General features: G+C 41.2%; 1 protein-coding gene across 1 annotated transcript in view; it reads right to left on the bottom strand.

Moving 5' to 3' along the window:
• The window catches only part of ALK (ALK receptor tyrosine kinase), a 316680-nt gene that overhangs the window by 165361 nt on the left and 130366 nt on the right, over positions 1–20953 (bottom strand). Inside the window, exon 4 of the mRNA XM_075496570.1 lies at positions 3934–4135. Coding sequence (XP_075352685.1) covers positions 3934–4135 — 202 coding nt within the window. The remainder of the gene's footprint in view (positions 1–3933; positions 4136–20953) is intronic.

Genomic DNA, 20953 nt, shown 5'->3' with positions numbered 1-20953 from the left:
ACAAATAAGAGGTGAAACAAAATCAGCGGCCACAGTGACAGTCTGACAAGCACCCAGAAGTCAACATTCAAATTGTGGAAGTAACTCTGCTTTGCTAAATAACCAATATGCTACGTAAACGTACTTGCTGTCTCCTCACCTCCAGTAACACAAAAAAGGAAGTCCATTAAATAGCAAAAAGAAAGGATTGCATACAGCACCATGGGAGCAAAAAAACCCAGCAAAAGGCAGTACCCACATCTAGTGACATTTGGGATAAATCAGAAAGTGTTGTGCTCCATGGCAAGAATTATAACAACTCTTTTGCCATTACACAGGATCGATAGCACTGCACTGATTCTCTCCCTGTATCATTTGCAGGTGCTTGTAAAACACAACAGAATTGCAAGAGATGCCAGAAGAGACTAACCATATCAAAAACACATCCACGAAGTCAGATCATCTAGAAACTCTATCATGCAACAAAACTAATTCTAACAGAATATAGTAATGCATTGTTCCCCACAGAGGAGTCGTACTGATTGCTTAGGAACTAAATTAGAGAAGGTCTAACCAAAGGTGTTCCAAACCCCAGAGATTAAATACAGAGTGAGATCTTTCTGCTCTTTAAAAAAAATTAAAAGGTATACAGTTCTGTTGAACTGATAAACAAGGACATAATTATCTTCGGAGTGGTAGGCATTGTTGCAAATATTATGTAGAAAAGTTATTATTGTATTTGGCAAAGTTTCTGTATAATACAAAACAAGCATCCCTTTGCCAGCCTCTGGTGTTTCATCACTCAGGAACCATTTGCAGCTATCACTTCTGGCATATTCTTTCTGGTGTCTGTTCCATCTGCCCTATCCTGCTGCTGTGTAATGCATCTTAAATTAGCCAGTTTTCTTCCTACGCACAATATATCAGCTGCAATGAAATATGTCGAGTAAGAAAATAAAACAAATATGCGTCTTCCACACAACAATTTCTGTAATGACTATGCCTCATTATGGAATTGGTACAACTCTAGTCCACAGGCTTGGGCTATTTTTTTCTAGAGAGAGTGAGACCAGAGCAGCAAACAGAACATCACTAGTTCTGCCTTTGAGTCTTTATGCATACTGAGTATCCACTGAAATCACACCTGGTATTTTGCACACAAAAACAACACGGTTGAACCCTGGTAACAAATAAATATTGGGTGCTTTGCTGTCTCTACCCAACTAATAAAATTTCATAGCTTTACATGTATTTATAGTTAAAATCAGCTTCAAGTGCTGTCAACCGAAACCTTTGCTTGCCTGGTTTCACCCTGAATGAAATAGTAATACCTGACAGCATGTACTTTTTTCTCTTGTAAATGTAGGTGAACTGTGAAGACCTTGTAAGATATTAATATATGTAATTCAGGTTATGTGGTTTAAAAAGAAAAAAAAAAAAAAAGAAGGGTAAAAAGATACTGACACTGTGCATAGTTCAAGAGATGAGAAAATCCACCCTAGAATTAATTTATTGCTTTACCACCCTTCAGGTGCATCTGTTTCAATAAAACATACTTTTCCTGCTATGAGCTTGATTCACAGCAATGGCATGGACTCACGACTGCACGTACAAGTCATTGGGAACTATGCACACTTTACACCTCTTGCTTGCAAAACAATATATAAAGTGCATTGAATCAAAGAAGTGTCACCTGTGAAACTTTGAAGTGTTTTTATTTCTAGCACAGGCTCATCACTGAGGAATTCCATTACCTCCCGCCCAGAGCTAAAATTTTAGAAATCACTTGGTATAGCATGGTCAAAGAATTCATTACAAAACAATACAATTCTTTGCAATTTTCAAGACAAATTAAAATATTAAGCAGAACAGACTTCCACTGTAGGGTTGCTAGTTCATTCAAGAACTTTACTGAATTATTCTTGACTTCCTATCAGCTATTCTTGATTCCTATTTAAAGAAAAAAAGATTTTTACAAAAGTGAGATTTGCATGTTTTGTTATCACAGCTGGGAGAATGAAATATTATCACTCCAAACAAAGGGCAGAGGAGCACTCAAATTCTGGAATGAAGTTTCAGGACAAATGATAACAAACTGCTACCCTATCATCTGTGGCTGCAGTTTGCGGGTAGATACTTAACTATCCCTATGTAACATTTATGCGGGCACAATATCAGAGCCTTTCTGCATTGCTGAGCTGGGGGAAGAGCTACTACCTCTCACAGTGAAGAGACAGGACCAGAAGGGGAAAAATGAACCAGCCAGTTGCTCCAACTGCGAAGTTTTATAGCACACAAGAGTACCAAGGAGTCAGCCATACAAAACCATGAAAGCAACAGGCACATCCTTACTACCCTATGTGCCACAGAAATGCTGTTGGGGAGCAAGCTACACTTCTTGCAAGCATATGGGATAGCCAAACTATAGCCAAAGCCACTTTCTTTAAGAGCACAGACCCTCTTTACTGTGGTGACAATCTCCACCTGCAACACACAGCTCAGTAATCCATATTGTCTCCACCAGATGGCAAAGGTAGGCATTTGTTATCATAGTTAAAGTAATCTTTCACTTCCCTTTAAGGTTTCCTACATTCAGCACTTGCCTGTGCTCCTGGTGAGTTCTGCCTGCCCACAGACCCAAGCTAGAGCTCCTCCATGCAGCACAGCAAAGCATTTTATACACAGCAGTATTTCCTGCAAATGCCAAGGAGCAGTGGCATTGCCAATGCAGGAGGCACTTTGCACAAACCATGTTTATTAGCTGTGACATAGAGCACAGCATTTGCAAAGAGCTAAGGAAGAAGACAGCTGCTGCAGCTCCCCTAATTACCTTTCCCCAGACATCAACAGTAATTTACAATTTGGATGATGTTGCTGGAACTAAGTACGATCTAGATCCACACACAAACTCTCCTCCTCACTTTTATAGGCCATGTGTTACATGAGAATTACAACTATTCAAACTGTTTCCATGAGTTAGGTTATCTCCTGTCAGGTTTTTTATTGCGCATTCTTCTTTTGCTACTGGAAAATACAGAATTTGCTGTAGACAGTAACCAGATAATCACCTCTTGTTACAAGCACAAGCCAGCAGGACTTGCTATCAGATACTCTCTAATCTATCACATGAAAACAAAGAACATTTGTGATGCTTAGTAAAAATTATGCTTCTTAACGCACATTTCACAGCAGAAATAAAAAAAAATAAAAGTAAAAACAAATCAGTATATAGGCCAGGTAGAACATTAGCCTCACATATATCCAAATTCAATTCTAAGTTACTTCACTACTATAGCATTTAGAAATATTTACTATGTTCAGCTATGGCTCCTGCTGTTTTGCTGCTAACCAAAATTTAAAAGGATGCACAGGAAGTCTGACAAATTAAGACATCATCAACAATTAAAATTAATTGCACAAAGAGGATAAAATATTTCAAACAGTTGCACCCTTGAAACATCAAAAGCTTTCCTCCTCCACCAGTAGCTCTGAACTGCTCTATTGACAAGAGACAGCATTTAAAAAACACAAATGCAAGACAAAACTTAAAATGTATGCCGACGTGAAACTGCAAAGACTCAGTAGATATTCTAAGCCCAATAGCATACTTGGGTAAAGAAGTAGTAAAAAGAAATCAGATAGAGCAAATCAGACAGAAAAGCTTTAAACTTAAGATGAGTATCCACACCAGGTCTGTACTTGTAAGCACTGAGAATAAACTCAGAGACTCACTGTTACGTGGATCCAGTAGTTTGCTGATGCTTTGTATAATAAAATAAACACCAATCTCTAGCTTCTGCAATAACTTAGATCCATGAAAGACCAACATCTACCTGGTGTGGTGTCCTTCTCCCCTTCGTAGATGTGCAGCATGCGTTTTGTGGCTGTATTGCTGCACAATCACGTAATTCTTCTCAAGTCAAGCTGTGACGCAAATGAGAGGATGAGACTTACCCGTGTTTCTCCGGACTTTCCACTGATAATATTTCACTGCTGCTTTCGTCAATGGGAAGGACACGAGCAATGTATTCTCCACTCTGCTGGTAAAATTTATAAACAGCCACTTGAACTATGCATTGGTCACTGCTGCTTCTCAGCCAAGGGCTCAGGATGACAGGGCTCAGCCGCTCTGATGCATTGAGGAACAGGAACGAACCTAGAACAGATGAGGCAACAAGAAAGCTTTAAGAACAAAAAAAAACCCCAAAACCAAAAAGCTTCACAGAGTGCAGATGAATACTTGTCATTTTTATGCTGCAGCTCACTCTGCAGCCCTTCCATACCTCCCAGTCAAAGATTATCTTTGCCAACTAGTTTGGAAAGTTTGCCCATTTTGTATGAAACCCATTAAGATCTTGCCGGGCAAGCAACATTTCAACTCACCTTTGGATGGTCCAAAACAAAGATTACATTTAGATTTAACTCCTGGAAGAAAATGCACGAAGTGGAAAAAGCCATAAATATTATTGGCAGGGAAAAATAACAAACAGCAACAATAAAACTCAATCAACCAAGAGACTCCAAAGCTAAGCCCAGGCAGGTGATTATGGAGTTTTGGGTTTAGATTCTTGTTTTCATGTACTTGTTCTTCCTGGACTTCCTCCCCATCTCTGCAACTTCTCAGACGTGGTCCAGAGCCAAACGTTATGGCCTTGGTCTAGTGGGATCTTGAGTTGACGACTCAGATACATATTAATACTTTATATCTGTTTTTCTCACCCAAATAAAGAGCACAAATTCAATAGCTTTACTTTTGCTCTTCTATAAACAGAAGAGTGCAGCATTTTTAAGTCATTAGAGTCAGGATAAAGGCCTGACATCATTTTCTTTCTTCAGCAATTCATTCTAATGTATTAATTTTATATGCAGCTAATCCACATTAAACATTTCATTATTATCCAGTACATTGACTCCCTTGGCCTAATTCTATTTCAATATAATCTGAAGCTTATCCAGTGGGACAGAGGTAATGTATTTTCATCACACTTGCTCATTTCAGGTAAGTCAAATTACTCCCTTTTGGCAGCTGACCAATTTACCAATTTGCCCACAGAGCAAGCACATCGGGGTGTGTAGTTGGTAAATGAAAGGTGCAGTTAGGTAAATGAAAGGGACCAACCCTTGAAGCAAGAAGAATTGTGATATTCCACAGATTCTAGCAAGACTGGGCAGATAATCAAGACAATGAGATTTCATTTCCTGGACTGTCCATTAATAAAGCCTGTCCGTTAATACTTGAAACATGCAGATCTGATGAGCAGTTTAATTTCATAGAGAGAGAAGCTAAGGCTCAACAGGGCTGTAATTTAAACCTCTTTTTAAGTGTGTATGAATTTTAGCAGGAGCAGCAGCTTGTTTTTGAAAATACCAAGGTTGAACCTTCAGAGGAATGATCTTCCACATCACTGAGCATAGCTCAGCTGAGATCCAGAGTGTCTAAGAAATCCCGTGGAAGGGCCACAAATGGATCCTGCTCACCTTCACCTTGGTGTCTAAGCTGTGGACCACAAGGTGTAAACCAGGTGCTCTGAGCTCCTGTGGTAGTTCACCTCATCCCAAAATGGATCTGGTGAACTGCCCTTTGGTGGTTCCCATCTCTCTCCACTGAACTGAGGGTCAAGAGTTCCAATTTTAATATCTCACTGTCAGATACTGGTTTAGAACAGGGGAATTGCACTCATGCTCACAGATGTCCCCTTTGAAAAAGTCTGATTTAGCAATTCATCTCAGGTCACATACGGGGTAACAATGGAAGGGCTAAAAATGAAACCTGGATTCCTGTCAACCACCACATTTCCCTCCCATACACACATTTATCATAAGCAGCATTTTTGACATTCTTGTCAGAAACAGTGTTCTTGACATTGGCATCACATTAATGACATATCTAAAACTAGAAAACATTTGTGCTGAAAGAAACATGTAGAAATACATAAGGTACAGCCTGCTCAGATGTCAAGGTTTGTAAACAAAGAGGAGTGAAATGTAGCCGCGGCATTTTTTTTTTAATAACAAGATTCCTTTATGTGAAATAATAGCCTTTAATCCAGTTATTAATGGAACGGTTTGATGAGTTTAAACAAACTCTGTTATTGTCACAGTTACATATACACAGTATTTTTGCTGGTCAGTAAAATAAAAACAAAAACCCAGCCACATGTATCATCTTTCCCTGTCTCTCCCTTTTGTCGCAAACAAAAGAGAATTAGAGCACTAAATCTTGTGGCTTTAATTGTACCATCCCCATAAGAACACTGAAATCTGTGACATGAAAGGGAGCAGAGAGAGTTCTGCTGGTGGCAGAAAGACACTAAGCATTGCAATAATTGCTGATGGTAACTTGCCAGGTGCAAGAGCCATTTGCTCATCTTACTGCCTTGCAACAGGGAGTCAGACCTTAAAAATAACAAATAAAGGCAGCTCTCATTCCTTCTTTTCTTGCAGTGGTTCTAAATAAAGAGAGCTTCCAAGGATAGTCCCTCTTACACCCTGACTTGGGGCCAGGTTTGAAAAATCAGTGAAGTCTAGTAGTAAACAAGGCTAGCTGCTACAGCAAATTTGTGAGATAGTCACTAACCTCCTTTGTTTTGGCTTTTATATTTCTACTCTCTATTTACAGGGTTCACACTTTGCAATTGTGGCTTATGACTCATCACATGGCCAGTTCTACCTACTAAATGACATTGCTAAAAGGAATACAATTTTGCTGTGGTGGGGTCTACCCTGGCACACTCTCCCAGGATGCCAGGAGGAACAGCCCCACACTACGCTGCTGTGAAGCGGTGCCTAGAAAATCACTCCAAAGGACATGGCTATTACGCTGTGTTGGCCTCACCACCGGTACACAGTCTTGTCAGAAACGTCCTCCTAGTGCATTCTTTTGGGGAGGTCACCTACCTGGGCAAGTACTAACGCTATGACAGATTACCTTTTTTTTTTTTTTTTTTTTTTTAATTTTTTAAATCTTATTTTAAAAAAGAAGAGAATAAACATAACTTTGTTCTTGCTTTTGAAAGCCCAACAATCTCGTGGGTGACTTCCCTGTCTGCTGCGATGTTCTCTTTTTGCTCTTACTGCTCATCTAGTCCATGAGTGTTAAGGAAAGAACTATCAGAGCGCATTTGGCTCTGGTGTTATTGGAACTATCTCCGAAGTTGAAATGGGGGGTACTTGCTATGAAACCACACAGGAAGTGCAGAAGCTTTGTTACACAGCAGAATTTGAAGATTCCTGTTCATGCACAAGTTAGATCTGCTTATTACAGAGCAGACCGGTGAGTTCCTATAGTAACCAGGCCTGACACCTATGGTGTACGTTAACATCGCACATACTCAATAGTCTTGAAACACCAATTCAGACAAACCCAGTTTCATGAATTTGCTGTCTCCAAAGCATACACAACATACCTGTCAGTCAACTGGATACCTACACCCACATATACAAAGACAACAACCCACTGACAGAGGCCCAAATCCTCTTTCATTGAAGTTGACAGGAGTTGCGCTACTGAAATCAATGGCCTCAAACCCCACAAAGGAATAATTAACATGTCTGAAGTGAGAAATGATACATTTTGAACACATATCCTCATACTCCTCCCTTGCCTCAAAGGCACAATCTCTCAGTCACTGCTTGCCACTGTTTCATGCGACGGCCTCCCACGGGATCAATATGAGCACCGTTTCCAGGATCAGATTAGAGACCACTACTTAGAAAGAGTTAAAAGATCACATGGAGATCAATTCCCCATCCACGCCAAGGGACAGAAGAATATTCTGTTTCGCACCACTGGACTTTCTGGGTAAAATTAGAAGCTACATGTTCACTTGTATTTCCCTCCGGTGGGAGGGAATCCGTATGGCGTGCTCTATGTGAGATCACTGCGTAGACCTGTAAGACACTAAGGTTCCAGCTATAATTTCCTTGCGCTTATTTTCTTCTATTAGCTCGCAGCTCTAATAAGGCTCTTGGGATCTTCCCGGGTGAATAGCTAGGAAAAGCACTGTAGCTTCAAACAAACTGCTGCTGCTATTTAGATATCAAGGGATATAAGCTGAGATGAAAGGCCCCTTCACGGTACATGCTGCCAGTGTCACGTTCTGCTGCTCAGGACTCTGAAGAGTGCGTTTGCTTTTCAGAAAGATGTTCACCAATGAGTCATTTCAGGAGTCTTCTGCTACAGGTTTTAAATTGGACTCTGGCGGCACAGCACAATGCTGATATTAAAGCGATGCAGTTAAAATAATCACATTGTAACTAGATATACAGCCACAGACCCAGGCACTTAGCACTTCCTGGGTCCTGAGCTCATTCATCATCATCATGCAAAACCATGTGGTTGCAGCGGGAAGAGCATTCAGTCTTTTACACCAAATACACCTGTGTTTGCATTTTGTGACTGAAACCCTATGAGCTGATATTGCTCTGTGGTGTTTCAGAACTGCTAGTCTAAATTGCAAATACTTTATTTTCCACATTCCCCCTAAACACTCACAAACGCTGGGAGAAAGCTACCAAAAGTAGTGAGCTTCTAATCATATTTTTCCCTACATTTTTAATATCTGCAGTCACAACGCAATGGTTTTCCTGATCCTCATGTGCTGTGTTTGATAACATCTCTGGCAAGTTGCTGTCACTTCAGACAAACACACATGAAAAGATATTTATGCTTAAGCACAGGGAATTAGTTGTAGTTGACATAAAAGGAATATTACAAGACAAATTAATATAGCCTGCATGAAAATATTGCTGTTGATCCTTTGGAAGCTTGTTTACAACATTTTAACATTCATGTCACAAAAAGCGAAGGATGGCTTATCAGCTTAGTAGCAAGATGTTTTTGAGATGATGAAGACAGCTTCAAGTTGTGCTGTTCAGAACTAATGAGGGAACAGTATTTGTAAAGAAGAAAACTGATGCTAATGTACCATGCATGTACAGATACACTATGAATAAAGCACCTGTCCAAAGAAGCTTTCAAATGAAGGGGTATAGACTGGTAAGACTCAAAACCACACCAGCAATGAAGACTATTCCTGCAATCTTTGGCCCAACATCCTTGTCTGATACAGATGCATAAAACATCTGAAACTCATGCCAGTGAGAATGCTGAGGCAGCCCTGAGATGTTCAAAAGACAGAGCCATCGCTTGGCCCTAGGAACTGGGCAAACTTAGCATCCTATTGCTAGCCTCTTTAAAAGCTGGTCATCTGATAACTTTCCAATAGCTTTGAACGCACCCTGCTAACTGCTCATACCCTAAACCCTTCCTAGTCAGTCTCAGGTTAAACACAGTAAAGGGCCAGGTCAGTTTCTTCTGCTAAACAACCTCATGATGCTCAGCAAGGTCAGTGCACCCTATTGCATCCTTTGACCTTTCCGAGCCAGCAGTCTAGGAAAGATGGCTGCAGCCCAAAAAGACAGCAGCCTGAGAAGTTACAGTGGAAAATAAGGAAAGCGTTCACTGCAGAAAATGGCAACCAGCTCTTCTGAGACAAACACAGGGAGGCAACTCCTCAACTTGCACCTGAGGTCTAGGATTTCCAGCATGAGATGTTCTTGCATACCTGACGTCACACAATCAAAAAAGATCCTAAAGACATGACATCAAACAGGGCGATGGGACATAAAAATCAGTTACAAAAGTGGCATGCATTAGAATTCATGAAGAGGGAAGTTCACGTTATTTGAATATAATATTTAGCAACACACCCAAGCCAATAACACACACCGAGCAGATCCTGATATCTGATACAAATTAAAGTGTCCCCATGCCAATTCAAGCAGATTTCTTCCCTAATAACCAAAGACCATAGTTTTGTTATTTTAACTTACTTTCTTGAAAAGCAAGACTCAAAACACAGCTAGGCTGACTTAATCTGATCACAGTTATAAAGCAGCAATTTAACAATCCCTTGCAAAACTGATAGATTGTTATTCTGAACATAAACTCCATCTTCTTACTAAAAGGATTTTATTACCTTTCACGTACAAGTTCAATACTCTACCAGATTAAATTAGAGCTGTAAAAACTATTAACAGTCAACGTCTGCTGGGGACTGTACAGTAGGAAAAAAAAAATTAAATCAAGTTTTATGGTCTTTGGAGGTGCTGACTGGAGAGAACGTTTCCACTAGTATCACAAAACATCCCACAAAGCTGGTCTTTGGATTCTTCATTTTACACTCAACTTCCAAATTAACTATTCAAGCAAAACTCCCATAGCAGGAGATCAGTAGTTGGTAAAAGCCACGGAAGAACTGGGCATTACCTGAGTGACAACATTAAGAAGAGATACTGCTATACTTTTTCTAGGCTTATTTATACGGCTTTTCCAATTGCCTCATCAAGGCTCTGAAATGTGCTGAACACTAAGAATGTGAATAGTCTCCAGTGCTGAGTGCAATGTGACTGCATAAGCACCAGAAGATTTGCAACATGCTATACTTGCATCTGACTTAAAATTCAGGAAGGTAACAGCCTTTGAATTATTACAAAATTTGGAGCTGAACAATTCTTAACAATCTAATTATGGTAATTGGATGATATCTTACCTCTTTTGAAGTCCATCAGAGTTCTTGCTATTAGCTTAAATAGAACCAGGATTTCACTTCTAATACCTAGCAGGTATGTGAGCACGTTTCTCTAGATGACGCAAGAGCAATTCAGAAATACTAATGAATTCATAGTAACTCTTGTGGGCATGTAATACATTACACAAATGGACCAGTTAAGGCAGACATTAAACAGCTGCAAACAGCATGTGGCCAAGATTGGTATCAGAGCAGAGATCTGCAAGTCAAGGGTCTTTAAAATTACCTCCTATTCAAGTATTTTTCATTTCCTAAATATAAAGAGGAAGGCCAATAATCGATCAAAGCAAAATAAAGTCAAATTTGTCCTCTCACTAAGGCATCAGGCAAATTTGATTTGCCCCATATGATTCCTCTTAAATTCAAAGACTTCAGTCATAAAAAACTTTCTTCCTCAAACAACCGGTATTCACTGTGATCCTTGGGAACTGCAGCAGTGCTATAGAGACATAACTTGAAGTTAGAAAAGACCGGAGTCCTCCTTTTTCTCACACTCCAGTCCCAGAAATTTTCCTTATTAATTTACCTATTCTCTTAGAGGCAACCCTGAAGCCTTACACGCAGAGGGAGCAGTCTCTTAGCAGTGACCTTCACACAGCTCTTTTACAGGTTTCCCCTGTTGCTTCCCTAAACCCAGGCGTAGTGTCCAAAGCAACACTATTATAAAACGTTATTGCTATTTATCAGTTTAAATTCTAATAACCCCTAGCATATCCATATGGAAAGCTGAATCCCATCACACTACTTACTTTAGATAGACAACAATAAAAGATATTTTTTTCACAAAGCATTTTACATCCAGTTTTTCAAAAGGAAAAAGTCAGAAGGAAGAAGAAGAAAACAATTAAAAGCTCCAGGTATTGCCTTCCATAATGGGAGCTAGAGCCAGATGCTGTTACAGTCCAATTCCTAAATGACTCAGCAGTGTTTGCTCCCAGCTGAAAAGCACTGAACTGAAAAAAGTAGTTAGTTAATTAAAAACTTAAAATTCAAAGCTGAAATTAAAATCTTTCCTAGACAATGACAAAAGAGTGTTTAAATAATTCAGCCTTGCACAGCTGATTAACCAATATGCATCTTCTCTTTTGCTGCTGACAGAGGCAAATGGCAAGTTACTTTTGAGATCTCTGTTCTGAGACTAGAGGGTAGGAGAATTTTCTGTCATCATGAGCAATATGGACAGACTGACCTAAAGGGAAAGCTAAGAGGAGGCTGGCTCTGTCAACAAAAACAGAGAGGCAGAACACCCGTTCAGTACTTCACAGTGTGCACAGTAGTTAACGGGAGGGTGTGAAAGGAAGCCTAATGCTGTGCCTGTAGTTGACACTTTGCTCTCGAGTGTGCTTATTCGATTACACTCAGGAGGCTAAAAGCTTAAAAATTAAGAAGTCTGACAATACTCTGACACACAAGTACCTGAATAGAAACGTGCCTGGAACAGAATGGGTATTGCAACAAGTCACAGTTCAGTAACATCAGAGACCACATTAAACAAGTAGCCAGTACTGTGAGTTATTCCCCTGAATAATCCCCTGAAGTACTAGAAAAGCCACGAGAGAAGGTGCATAATTAGATCTATTTGGTGTAGTCGTCCTCCTTTTCATTCTGTGCCAGGATTAAACTCATCACATAGAGGCTGCATTATGTCAGCTTTAAGTGTGCAAGAGTCATAACTCAGACCATCGGAGAATCATGAAATTTGTCCACAGATAACATAAATAAGATAAATCTTGAGGAGATGGTGTACTTTAATGTCTCATACATTTTAAGCTGTCCTTGTCAGCCTCTTCTCTACATACATACATGTACATCCATGTACACAGTACCAGGAGACAATTAGCTGACCAATTCTCCCCAAAAGTATTGGGAAAGGTGATGATCCTATCCAGAGCTTGTTGAATGCCTGATAGCATAAAGCATCTGTCACCAATTCCCTGCCCATCCTGAGGCTCAGCCATCCTTCTCTCCATCTCCACGCCACTTCCATCCCAAATCTGCCTTTCAGTAACTCAGTTATCAATTCTGCACTATCAATTCTACATACCAGTTTTGTCTGGCAGACCCCTTTCCACTCATCTTTTAGCTCCAGAGTTTCCTCATATTTTCTATGCTTTCCTAAGTCATCGTTGCAGGGATGAAAAGAGAGAAGAGTGGCTTGGCACACCAGTTACAGGATGGAAAGAAATGCAGATGGCAGAAACCTTTTGAGGACCACTCTGCTCTCCTGTGAAAACTGCTGGCTGCTGATTTTCCTTCTGCTGATTCAAAAAACCCACTTGACAGTCATGTATAGGAAAAAAATCAAGCTTCACCCATGCACCATTTGTCAAGGAGCAGACAAGTGAGGGGACAACGACCCTTTCCCCTAGGTCTGACAATGAGCTTCTCTGAACATTGACAGACATGCTGAAAAATGACCTGGCAATCAATGAAAAAGAACGGGAGTCCAGGAGCTTACACATAATGACTTTTCACTGGGCCTCCAGACCACTTATAAATAGCATTCTCCAACAACACAGTTAAACTTCACATTTAGATAGCATTTTATAAATTCAATACATTGCACAAACTGATTAACTGATTAAACCTCAGGACTCTAAAAATCCATTTTTCAAACTGGAAAAAGATAGTACAAAAGTGAGGGGCTTGCCTCCTTAATGCAGTAAAATCAGGCATCACATAGAGTTAGTAGTATGAACTGCTCAAGTGCCAACAATATTATTTATGATGGCAACATTCATTTGAAAGAGCTGGTTTCATCTGCTTCTTGTAGTTAGCTCTTTAATTAAAATTCTACCTAATCTGCCTTGTTCGTGAAATAAAACAGATTCTCCTTTCTATTCTAAAGATAGTGGCACAGGTGAATGGTTGGTTCAGTGGCACAGAGGATGGTTCAGATGAAGGCTACATGTCCTAGTGAGAGCAGATCTCAATAGGCTGGACTCCAGCTATCTGGTCTTGGTTCTGGCCTCTGGAGGGCCTTCCAGCACAAGGAAGGAAATGACCTGCCCACTGCTGTCACTGTTTTACAACAGTATCACTGAACCACATGAACTGGAAAGCCCCTCTGCGGGTCTCTGCCCAGCGTCCTGGTCTGAGCAGGACCATCACCAACATTAGATGTGGGCAGCTGTGGCTTTTGTTTGGCCGAGTCTCAAAAGACTCCAGGCATGGAGACTCGACAGCCTCTCTGGGTAACCTGTTCCAGCACTGCACCCCCCTCCTGGTGAAAACGTCTTCCCTAAAGTCCAGCCTGGGCCTCCCAAACAGCAAACTGTGGCCACCACCTCTTGTATCATCTGCTGCTGCTGAGAAAACTTTGGCTCTGCTGTCTTTGTATCTCTCCATTGGGTGGTTGTAGGCCACCAGTAACTCACCTCTCAGACACCTCTTTCCAGCCTAAGCAAGCCCAGCTCCATCTACCTCTCCACGAGGGTATGTGCTGTGGGCCCCTGAACACACGGGCAGCCCCCACTAGGCCCTGCCAGTTACTCCACATCCCCCTTGACCTGGGAAGGAGAGCTGAGGGTGGACACAGCAACCCAGGTGTGCCCTCACCACCACCAAGCAGGCTGGGATAATAACTTCTCTTAGTGCTGACTGCCTTCCTCCTACCTTATTTTGGGTTGAACAGCTGCCTATCCTATTTGTGATGGGTTGGGTCCCATGTAATCCTCAGGTCCTCTTCAGCAGGACTGCTTGGGCCACTGCTTCCCAGCCTGGGATGCTGCACCAGCAGGACCTGTCCCACAGGCAGCGCTTTTCACTTCTGGTGGCTCCACAAGGCTCCTATTAACCCAATTCTCAAGTTTACCAAGGTCCCTCTGGAACAAAGCTCTGCCATTCAGTGCATCAGCCAAGCCCCCTGCCCTCTCAGTTGAGGATCATCTAGAAATTTGACCATTGTATCATCACACAGGTCACAGATGAAGATACTGAGCACTACCAACCCCAATACTGGCTTCTGGCACCAGCTCTGCTCCATGCTGGCTGCCACTGGGCATGAAGCCACCAAGTATTTTGAGCCTCTAAGCCCAACAGCCCAGCAAGTTTTCAACTTGCCCAACAGGCTGTTCACCCACCCAGACCTCCTCAGCTCCCACACGAGAGTGCTGGGGATGATGGTGCCTAAAGCCTTACTAAAGTCAAGGTGAAGTACATCCATGGTTCTCTGTTGCTCACACAGCCGGTCATTTGACACAGAATACCATCAGGCTGGTGACCTATGATTTATCCTTGGCAAATCCATGCTGACGGTTCCCAACTATTTCTTGTCCTCTACCTGTTTGGGAATGGAGTCCAAGAAGACATGCTCCATGTTCTTTCTAAGGACCGATATGAGGCAGACCAGTGTGTAGCTCTCTAAGTCCTCCATCTTGCCCTTCTTAGAAATGAACATCCTGCTAGTCTTTTCCGGTTTTCAAGGACTTCCTTCAATTGCAATGATTTCTCATAGATTAGACACTAACCTCAGCTTACTTTTACAGCACCTTTGGGTTTACCCAGTCCCAGGATTTGAATGCATCCAGCTTCTCTGAGTAGTCCCTAACTTGGTGCTCTCCCAGTGCTGGCTGCCCCATTCCTGAAACCATGCTGTTACATGCCAAGGCCTGGGAGCAGTGTTGGCCTAAAAATGCAGCAAAAGAAAGGCACCGAGTACCTCCACCTTCCCTTTATCACCTGTCACCAGGTTGTGCTGTCATCTCCTTCTAAAAATGTTTTAATGTGTACCAAGGAAGACCAATGGATCTTTTTTTACAAGGCCTAGGAGTCTCACTGAAGGCCAGGCCTCTTTATAGAGAATACCTTAGAAAGTCGCTGCACCAAAGAGTCCAAGAGAATTAGGGAAAAGACAGCTGGCAGCTATAAATGGACAGACGGTGACAATGGCACACAAGGAAACAAAGAGGAGCTTCAGTCATGTCAACAGTGACCACTAAAGCACATGCATCTCAAAATATTTTTGCTACAATACCAAATCATAATTCCTGTGCCTCATCTCTTCAGTTTATTATTCTCACTGTGAGTGCACTGCGATTCACTTATAAATCACATTTCTGCTGAGGAAGAGCCATTTCTTCTTTACTTATTCTGCAAACTGCCTATCACACTTTTGGGCTCTGAACATACAATGAGCTGACTGGAATAATAAGGACACTGCTTTTTCCAGTGCAGACAACTAAGCCCTCCGCTCTTCTTGCAGGCAAATACCCATGGGGCTTCAATGTGGGTTTCACATGAGTAGAAATTGTGGAAGTTCAAGCTCTCGATGAACATTATGGATGAAAGACTGTACAGCTCTTTTGCTCTAAAAACAAAAAACACAGACACAGGGGATCTGCCCACTGAACAGGGCATGCCAATCATCTCACATGTTGTAAACCTACCTTCAGTATGCCTTTTAAATCAATGCTACTTCTCAAGAGATAAATGTTCATCTCAAAAAACAACAAATTTGGACAGCACAAAGCCTAGCTATAATGGAGCAATTTTACATGAAATTCAATTAAACAGCACTAACCGTTATACATCATAGAAGTTTTCTTCTTCATGGAACAATCAGAAGAGAATACTTAAATGTCTCTGAAATGTCATCACAGCCCTCCCAAGCATTTCTGCCTCAAAATCAAACTGAGGAAGTTACATACATTACTTTTGGGGGAGAGGTGGGTGGAGGTGTATCTGCAAAGTGGTACAAGGCTCTTCTGACCAACTACATTCACTTTTCAGTCTTACAGAAACTACCTAAGGAGAAAAAAAAATCAAATAGTCAGACTTATCATTCTGTTGGCATCCTGAACAAATTACCTTCAGCTCACTGACATTCTAATTTTCTAGAAACAGGCATAGTTATGCTAAGAAGGTTATGACTTGTGTATTTATCTTGGTTACAATTATTCCATCCTCTTTTCACTTCCCGAAGATATAGCATAAATGAGAAATTCCATTCTATTTGTTTTCTGTTAGCTGTAGACTGAGAGAACTACTGTCTTATTAAAAGACTATCTCCGTACTCCAGTTTTAGCCTGGAGATAACAGAACAAGGACTGGATGGCAGGGTGAATTGGAAATGGATTGTGGCTCATAACGTGGATTTTACACAGCCCAGGATGGCACTCAAGTTTAGAAGCTGGCTCTGCCTGACAGAGTGATTCCAGCTGATGGTTTCAGTGAGTCCTCATCACAAAACCATTACCATTATCAGTACCGAAGTGAGACATTTTGGTGAGGTGCTGTAAATGAAACTTGTATGGTTCCTGTACTGCAGATACACAGTGGATTTTGACCTCAGTGCTGTCAGATTCTATCTGCACTAAGCCCTAAATGCCTCCTAGTGCTTATCCCTATGGAGCAAAAACCCAGCAAATGTTACTTTTGAAATTAACAGGTACATCAGATAGCATGTGCAAGAGGTACAGAAGTGATTTAGGAGCCCAAAGAGATCTAGCCCATGAGTGGGGACAGCTTACCTTAACCCAACTATCCTTGCCCTCAGATTTTCAGACAATAGATGACTTGCCTGCTAGTGAAGCACTAGTAGAAACACCTAATTTCGCAAACTGATGCGTTATGGTAAACTGGTGCAGTGTTTTATACAGTATGGTATAGACAAGAGTCAAATGTAAGCAGAATGAATTTAACATACTTCTGGGAAACCACCCATGTTGTCTTTAAATTCACAAAGGTCACTGGTGTTCTACAGAGCGACAAGGAAAGATGCTTAGGACTTAGTTTTAATAAGGCTGCTTCTAAAAACCTGTACTGTAAATCACTATATTATTATGAGAGGAAAGATCTTACCTGTTAACTCACTTTTACACCATTCACGTAATTTGCCTACATTTTGCATTTCACCCGCAGGTCAGTTTTCTTTGCATGACTATGCTGCCTTCCTTTCCTAATTGGAGGCATTAGCACAAGGCTGCCAAAACTTGCACCAAGGGATAAGTTATTTAAACCCAGACAAGATTCTGCTTTCTTTTACTTCAAACAAAACCTTATGACCACCTGTCAAATGATCCAAGGTTCCGTAAACCGATGTTTTTTTGAAAGCATCACTTCTGGCCTTAAATCAGTCTGACAGCCTTCTTTTAAGGATGGAAAATAAACTCCCCTAGGAATAAGCTAGTGGAGGCAGCAGACATGTAAACTGTAATACAAAAATGAAGAGCAAACAGAGAGTTCTCCTATTTCTTGTGACATCCAGCCGCATAGGATTTACCGCTACTGCTTTTCAATAACCTGAGTCCTACACAGAGCAAATGTGCTATGGGCTGTTATGAAGTGGTTGGCAGAGGCTCCATAAAGGTTACAGGAGATACCCAAGCTTCACTGAATAACTCTCCCTCCCTCTTTTCCTTTTAGATAAAGGTAAATATTGCAAGGTCATATGCAGTAGAAATACACTGCTGACAGCACAGCACTATGGAGGCACTAATAAGCCCACAGGTATTTGTGCATATATGTCATATTTGACAGCATGCACTTTTACAGTTCCTGCAGGCAATATTTTTCACCCTAACTGGCAAGGTTTTAATGTTTTTTTATTAAACTGTTTTTTTAAAAAAGGGAATAACATGCTTTTTCTGTTCATTACAAATGCAGAGCTGATCCTGAAGGGAACACTGCAGAGACTTCCAGACTGAGGAGGCTTTAAAATAATTTCTTTCTTTGAAGATGAGCTATCAAGGTACTTAATTTAGTTAAGTCTCAGTATGGTTGCAGCCCTTGTTCTAGATACAGTTGACAGGGTTGGGTTTTTTTTCCTTTAGGACAAATGTGTAAAAGAAAACAAACAGAACTGCTGAAACAGAAAAAAAGCTGCCTTCTTTTGGCAGCCTTCAACACTCAACAACTACCACCCACATGACTCTCGCATCAAGAGAAAAGGTGCAGTAGTCACTTTCAGCTCTTGGCATTCTTGTAGGAAAATCAACTGAATGGGAACTCTGAACACAGGCAGATGGAGACAAGAAGAACGTTGGTGAGATGCATGACACCGGCATCCTCTCTTCATGGCTATAATTCAGCATTCAAGCACAGACAGATGAGATGGGGAATCTTAGGACCTTTGTGGTTTGAGATACCTGATATTCAAAGCCTCTGCCAGAAGCTAAGCATCCCTATGTGCCAGCCAAAAATGGCAGGCCTGGCTCACAGTGATCATTGCTTGCTATCCTATAGACGCTGGCACCTTCCAGACCGCAACCCAAATGAACACTAATAAATGTGTCAGTGAGTCTTCATTCATTTTTTAAATTTGCATAGAAAATAGTATTAAGGCCAGTATGAGCACTATGTCTTCCTTTATTTGGAAACAACAGACAACTAGAACTTGGTAGTCAATTTTACATCACCACACAGCCCACAAAGCCAAGAAAATGCTCTCTTGAGAAAATGCTAACCTGGTACAGCTAGATGGAAATCAGATGACACCTTGTATTATAGTAAAAACATCAACTTTGTAGTAAACGAAGCATACAAGACCCAAACCACACCAAACAGGGTAGTAAGGAATTATATACAAAGCCGAAAGACAACCTTTATGGTCCTATACAGTTCAGTCTGCAGTCCTCAGATTAAGCGGGTGATATACAGCAAACTCAATTTGATGCTATTGCTGGAAATACTAAAGGGTGTTCAAGGGTTTGACATCACCCTGCTATTTGCACGTTGTAATACCTTGTGCAGGGGAGATGAAGGCTGATCAAGGATCATGGTTCATAAACACTTGGAACATAAACCATTCTGAAATATAACAGCACTCAAAAGAATCAAAATATTTCATATTTTCTAGGGTAAAGCTAGCACCACTTACATTATAGTGTACAGAATCTTAGCTTTATAGAAATAACAGTGACAATTTGTTCCTTGGCCTCTAGACTTCCAGCAGGGCTATCAATTTATGACGGAAGGTTTCTGTCATGTGGATACTTACCCAGTCAGAAACCGAGTTGCAGCTGCTATTTATTTCATGTAGATCATCCTAAAACCTTCACAGTTGGTAAATTTTGGCCTTTATAATTCAGATACTTTTAAGGTAGTACCTTTCCACCCCAGCCAGCTGCTTCAAAAAAATCAAATCATATCTGCCTTTCCATTTGTCAATGATGTACCTTCTCACAGGTGCTGACACTTTCTTCAACTTTGTAGTTGTTATTTCAGGTAGATTAGGAAGACCCTCCCACCCTTAACACTCTGCATATCAGGTGATACTTAAGAGGATCTCAATTATAAGAGAATTGTCAGTTTTACAGGAAAAAGCACTAATATCCTATCATAGTTCCTTAGTATCAGAGTCCACTTGAAACTTTACATAGTGAGAAAACAAAGACACATTTAGCCCAACCTCTATTCTTCTACAGCTAGCAAATTAGCCTACTTCTGTCCTGAATAAAATCAATCTTTATCTTCTATAAGCAAAGGAACTCTTCCACGCTTTCCCTTTCCCTCTTAGAGCATATACTTCCATACACAAAGTACCAAGCCTACTAACTACACCACTCCTCACACGCACATAGCACTTGCTGCAAGGAGAGAACAAGGAAGATGATCACATACAGAGAATGTGTGTGTACTGGTTTTGACTTCACAGTAGCTAGTATGGGGCTGTTTTGGATTTGTGCTGGAAACAGTGTGGATAACACAGGGATGTTTTCATTGCTGCTGAGCAGTGCTTACGCAGAGTCAAGGCCTTTTCTGCTCCTCACCCCACCCCACCAGCGAGTGGGCTGGGGGTGCACAAGGAGTTGGGAAGGGACATAGCTGGGACAGCTGACCCCAACTGGCCAAAGAGCTATTCCATACCATATGGTGTCATGCTCAGCATATAAAGCTGGGGGAAGAAGAAAGAAGTGGGGGACATTTGGAGTGATGGCGTTTGTCTTCCCAAGTAACCGTTAACGCGTGATGGAGCCCTGCTTTCCTGGAGATGGCTGAACACCTGCCTGCCCATGGGAAGGAGTGAATGAATTCCTTGCTTTGCTTTGCTTGTGTACACGGTTTTAGCTTTACTTATTAAACTGTCTTTATCTCAACCCACGAGTTTTATCACTTTTACCCTTCCGATTCTCTGCCCCCTCCCACTGCGGGTGGGGGGAGGTATGAGCAAGTGGCTGTGTGGTGCTTAGCTGCCCACTGGGTTTAAACCACAATAGTGTGTAACTGGACAAAAGGAAGAATTTCCAGCACCAGGCTGCTACTGGTTGATGGGGTAAAAATACTTAAAAGACAGAATTCTGACGTCCCACTATTTGGGGACATTTTAATCTATCTCCTGGATTTGTTTACAACACACTTGTGTACTGTGTCAACCTGTAACTTAGTACCACTTTTCCTGTTCCATGCAAAGGTAGCTTCTAAATATATACATACATCTATAA

This window comes from Mycteria americana, chromosome 3 (genome assembly GCF_035582795.1).
Source record: "Mycteria americana isolate JAX WOST 10 ecotype Jacksonville Zoo and Gardens chromosome 3, USCA_MyAme_1.0, whole genome shotgun sequence".
NCBI lineage: Eukaryota > Metazoa > Chordata > Aves > Ciconiiformes > Ciconiidae > Mycteria > Mycteria americana.
The sequence above is the reverse complement of the archived record's forward strand: the minus strand, read 5'-3'. Positions and strand labels throughout refer to the sequence as shown.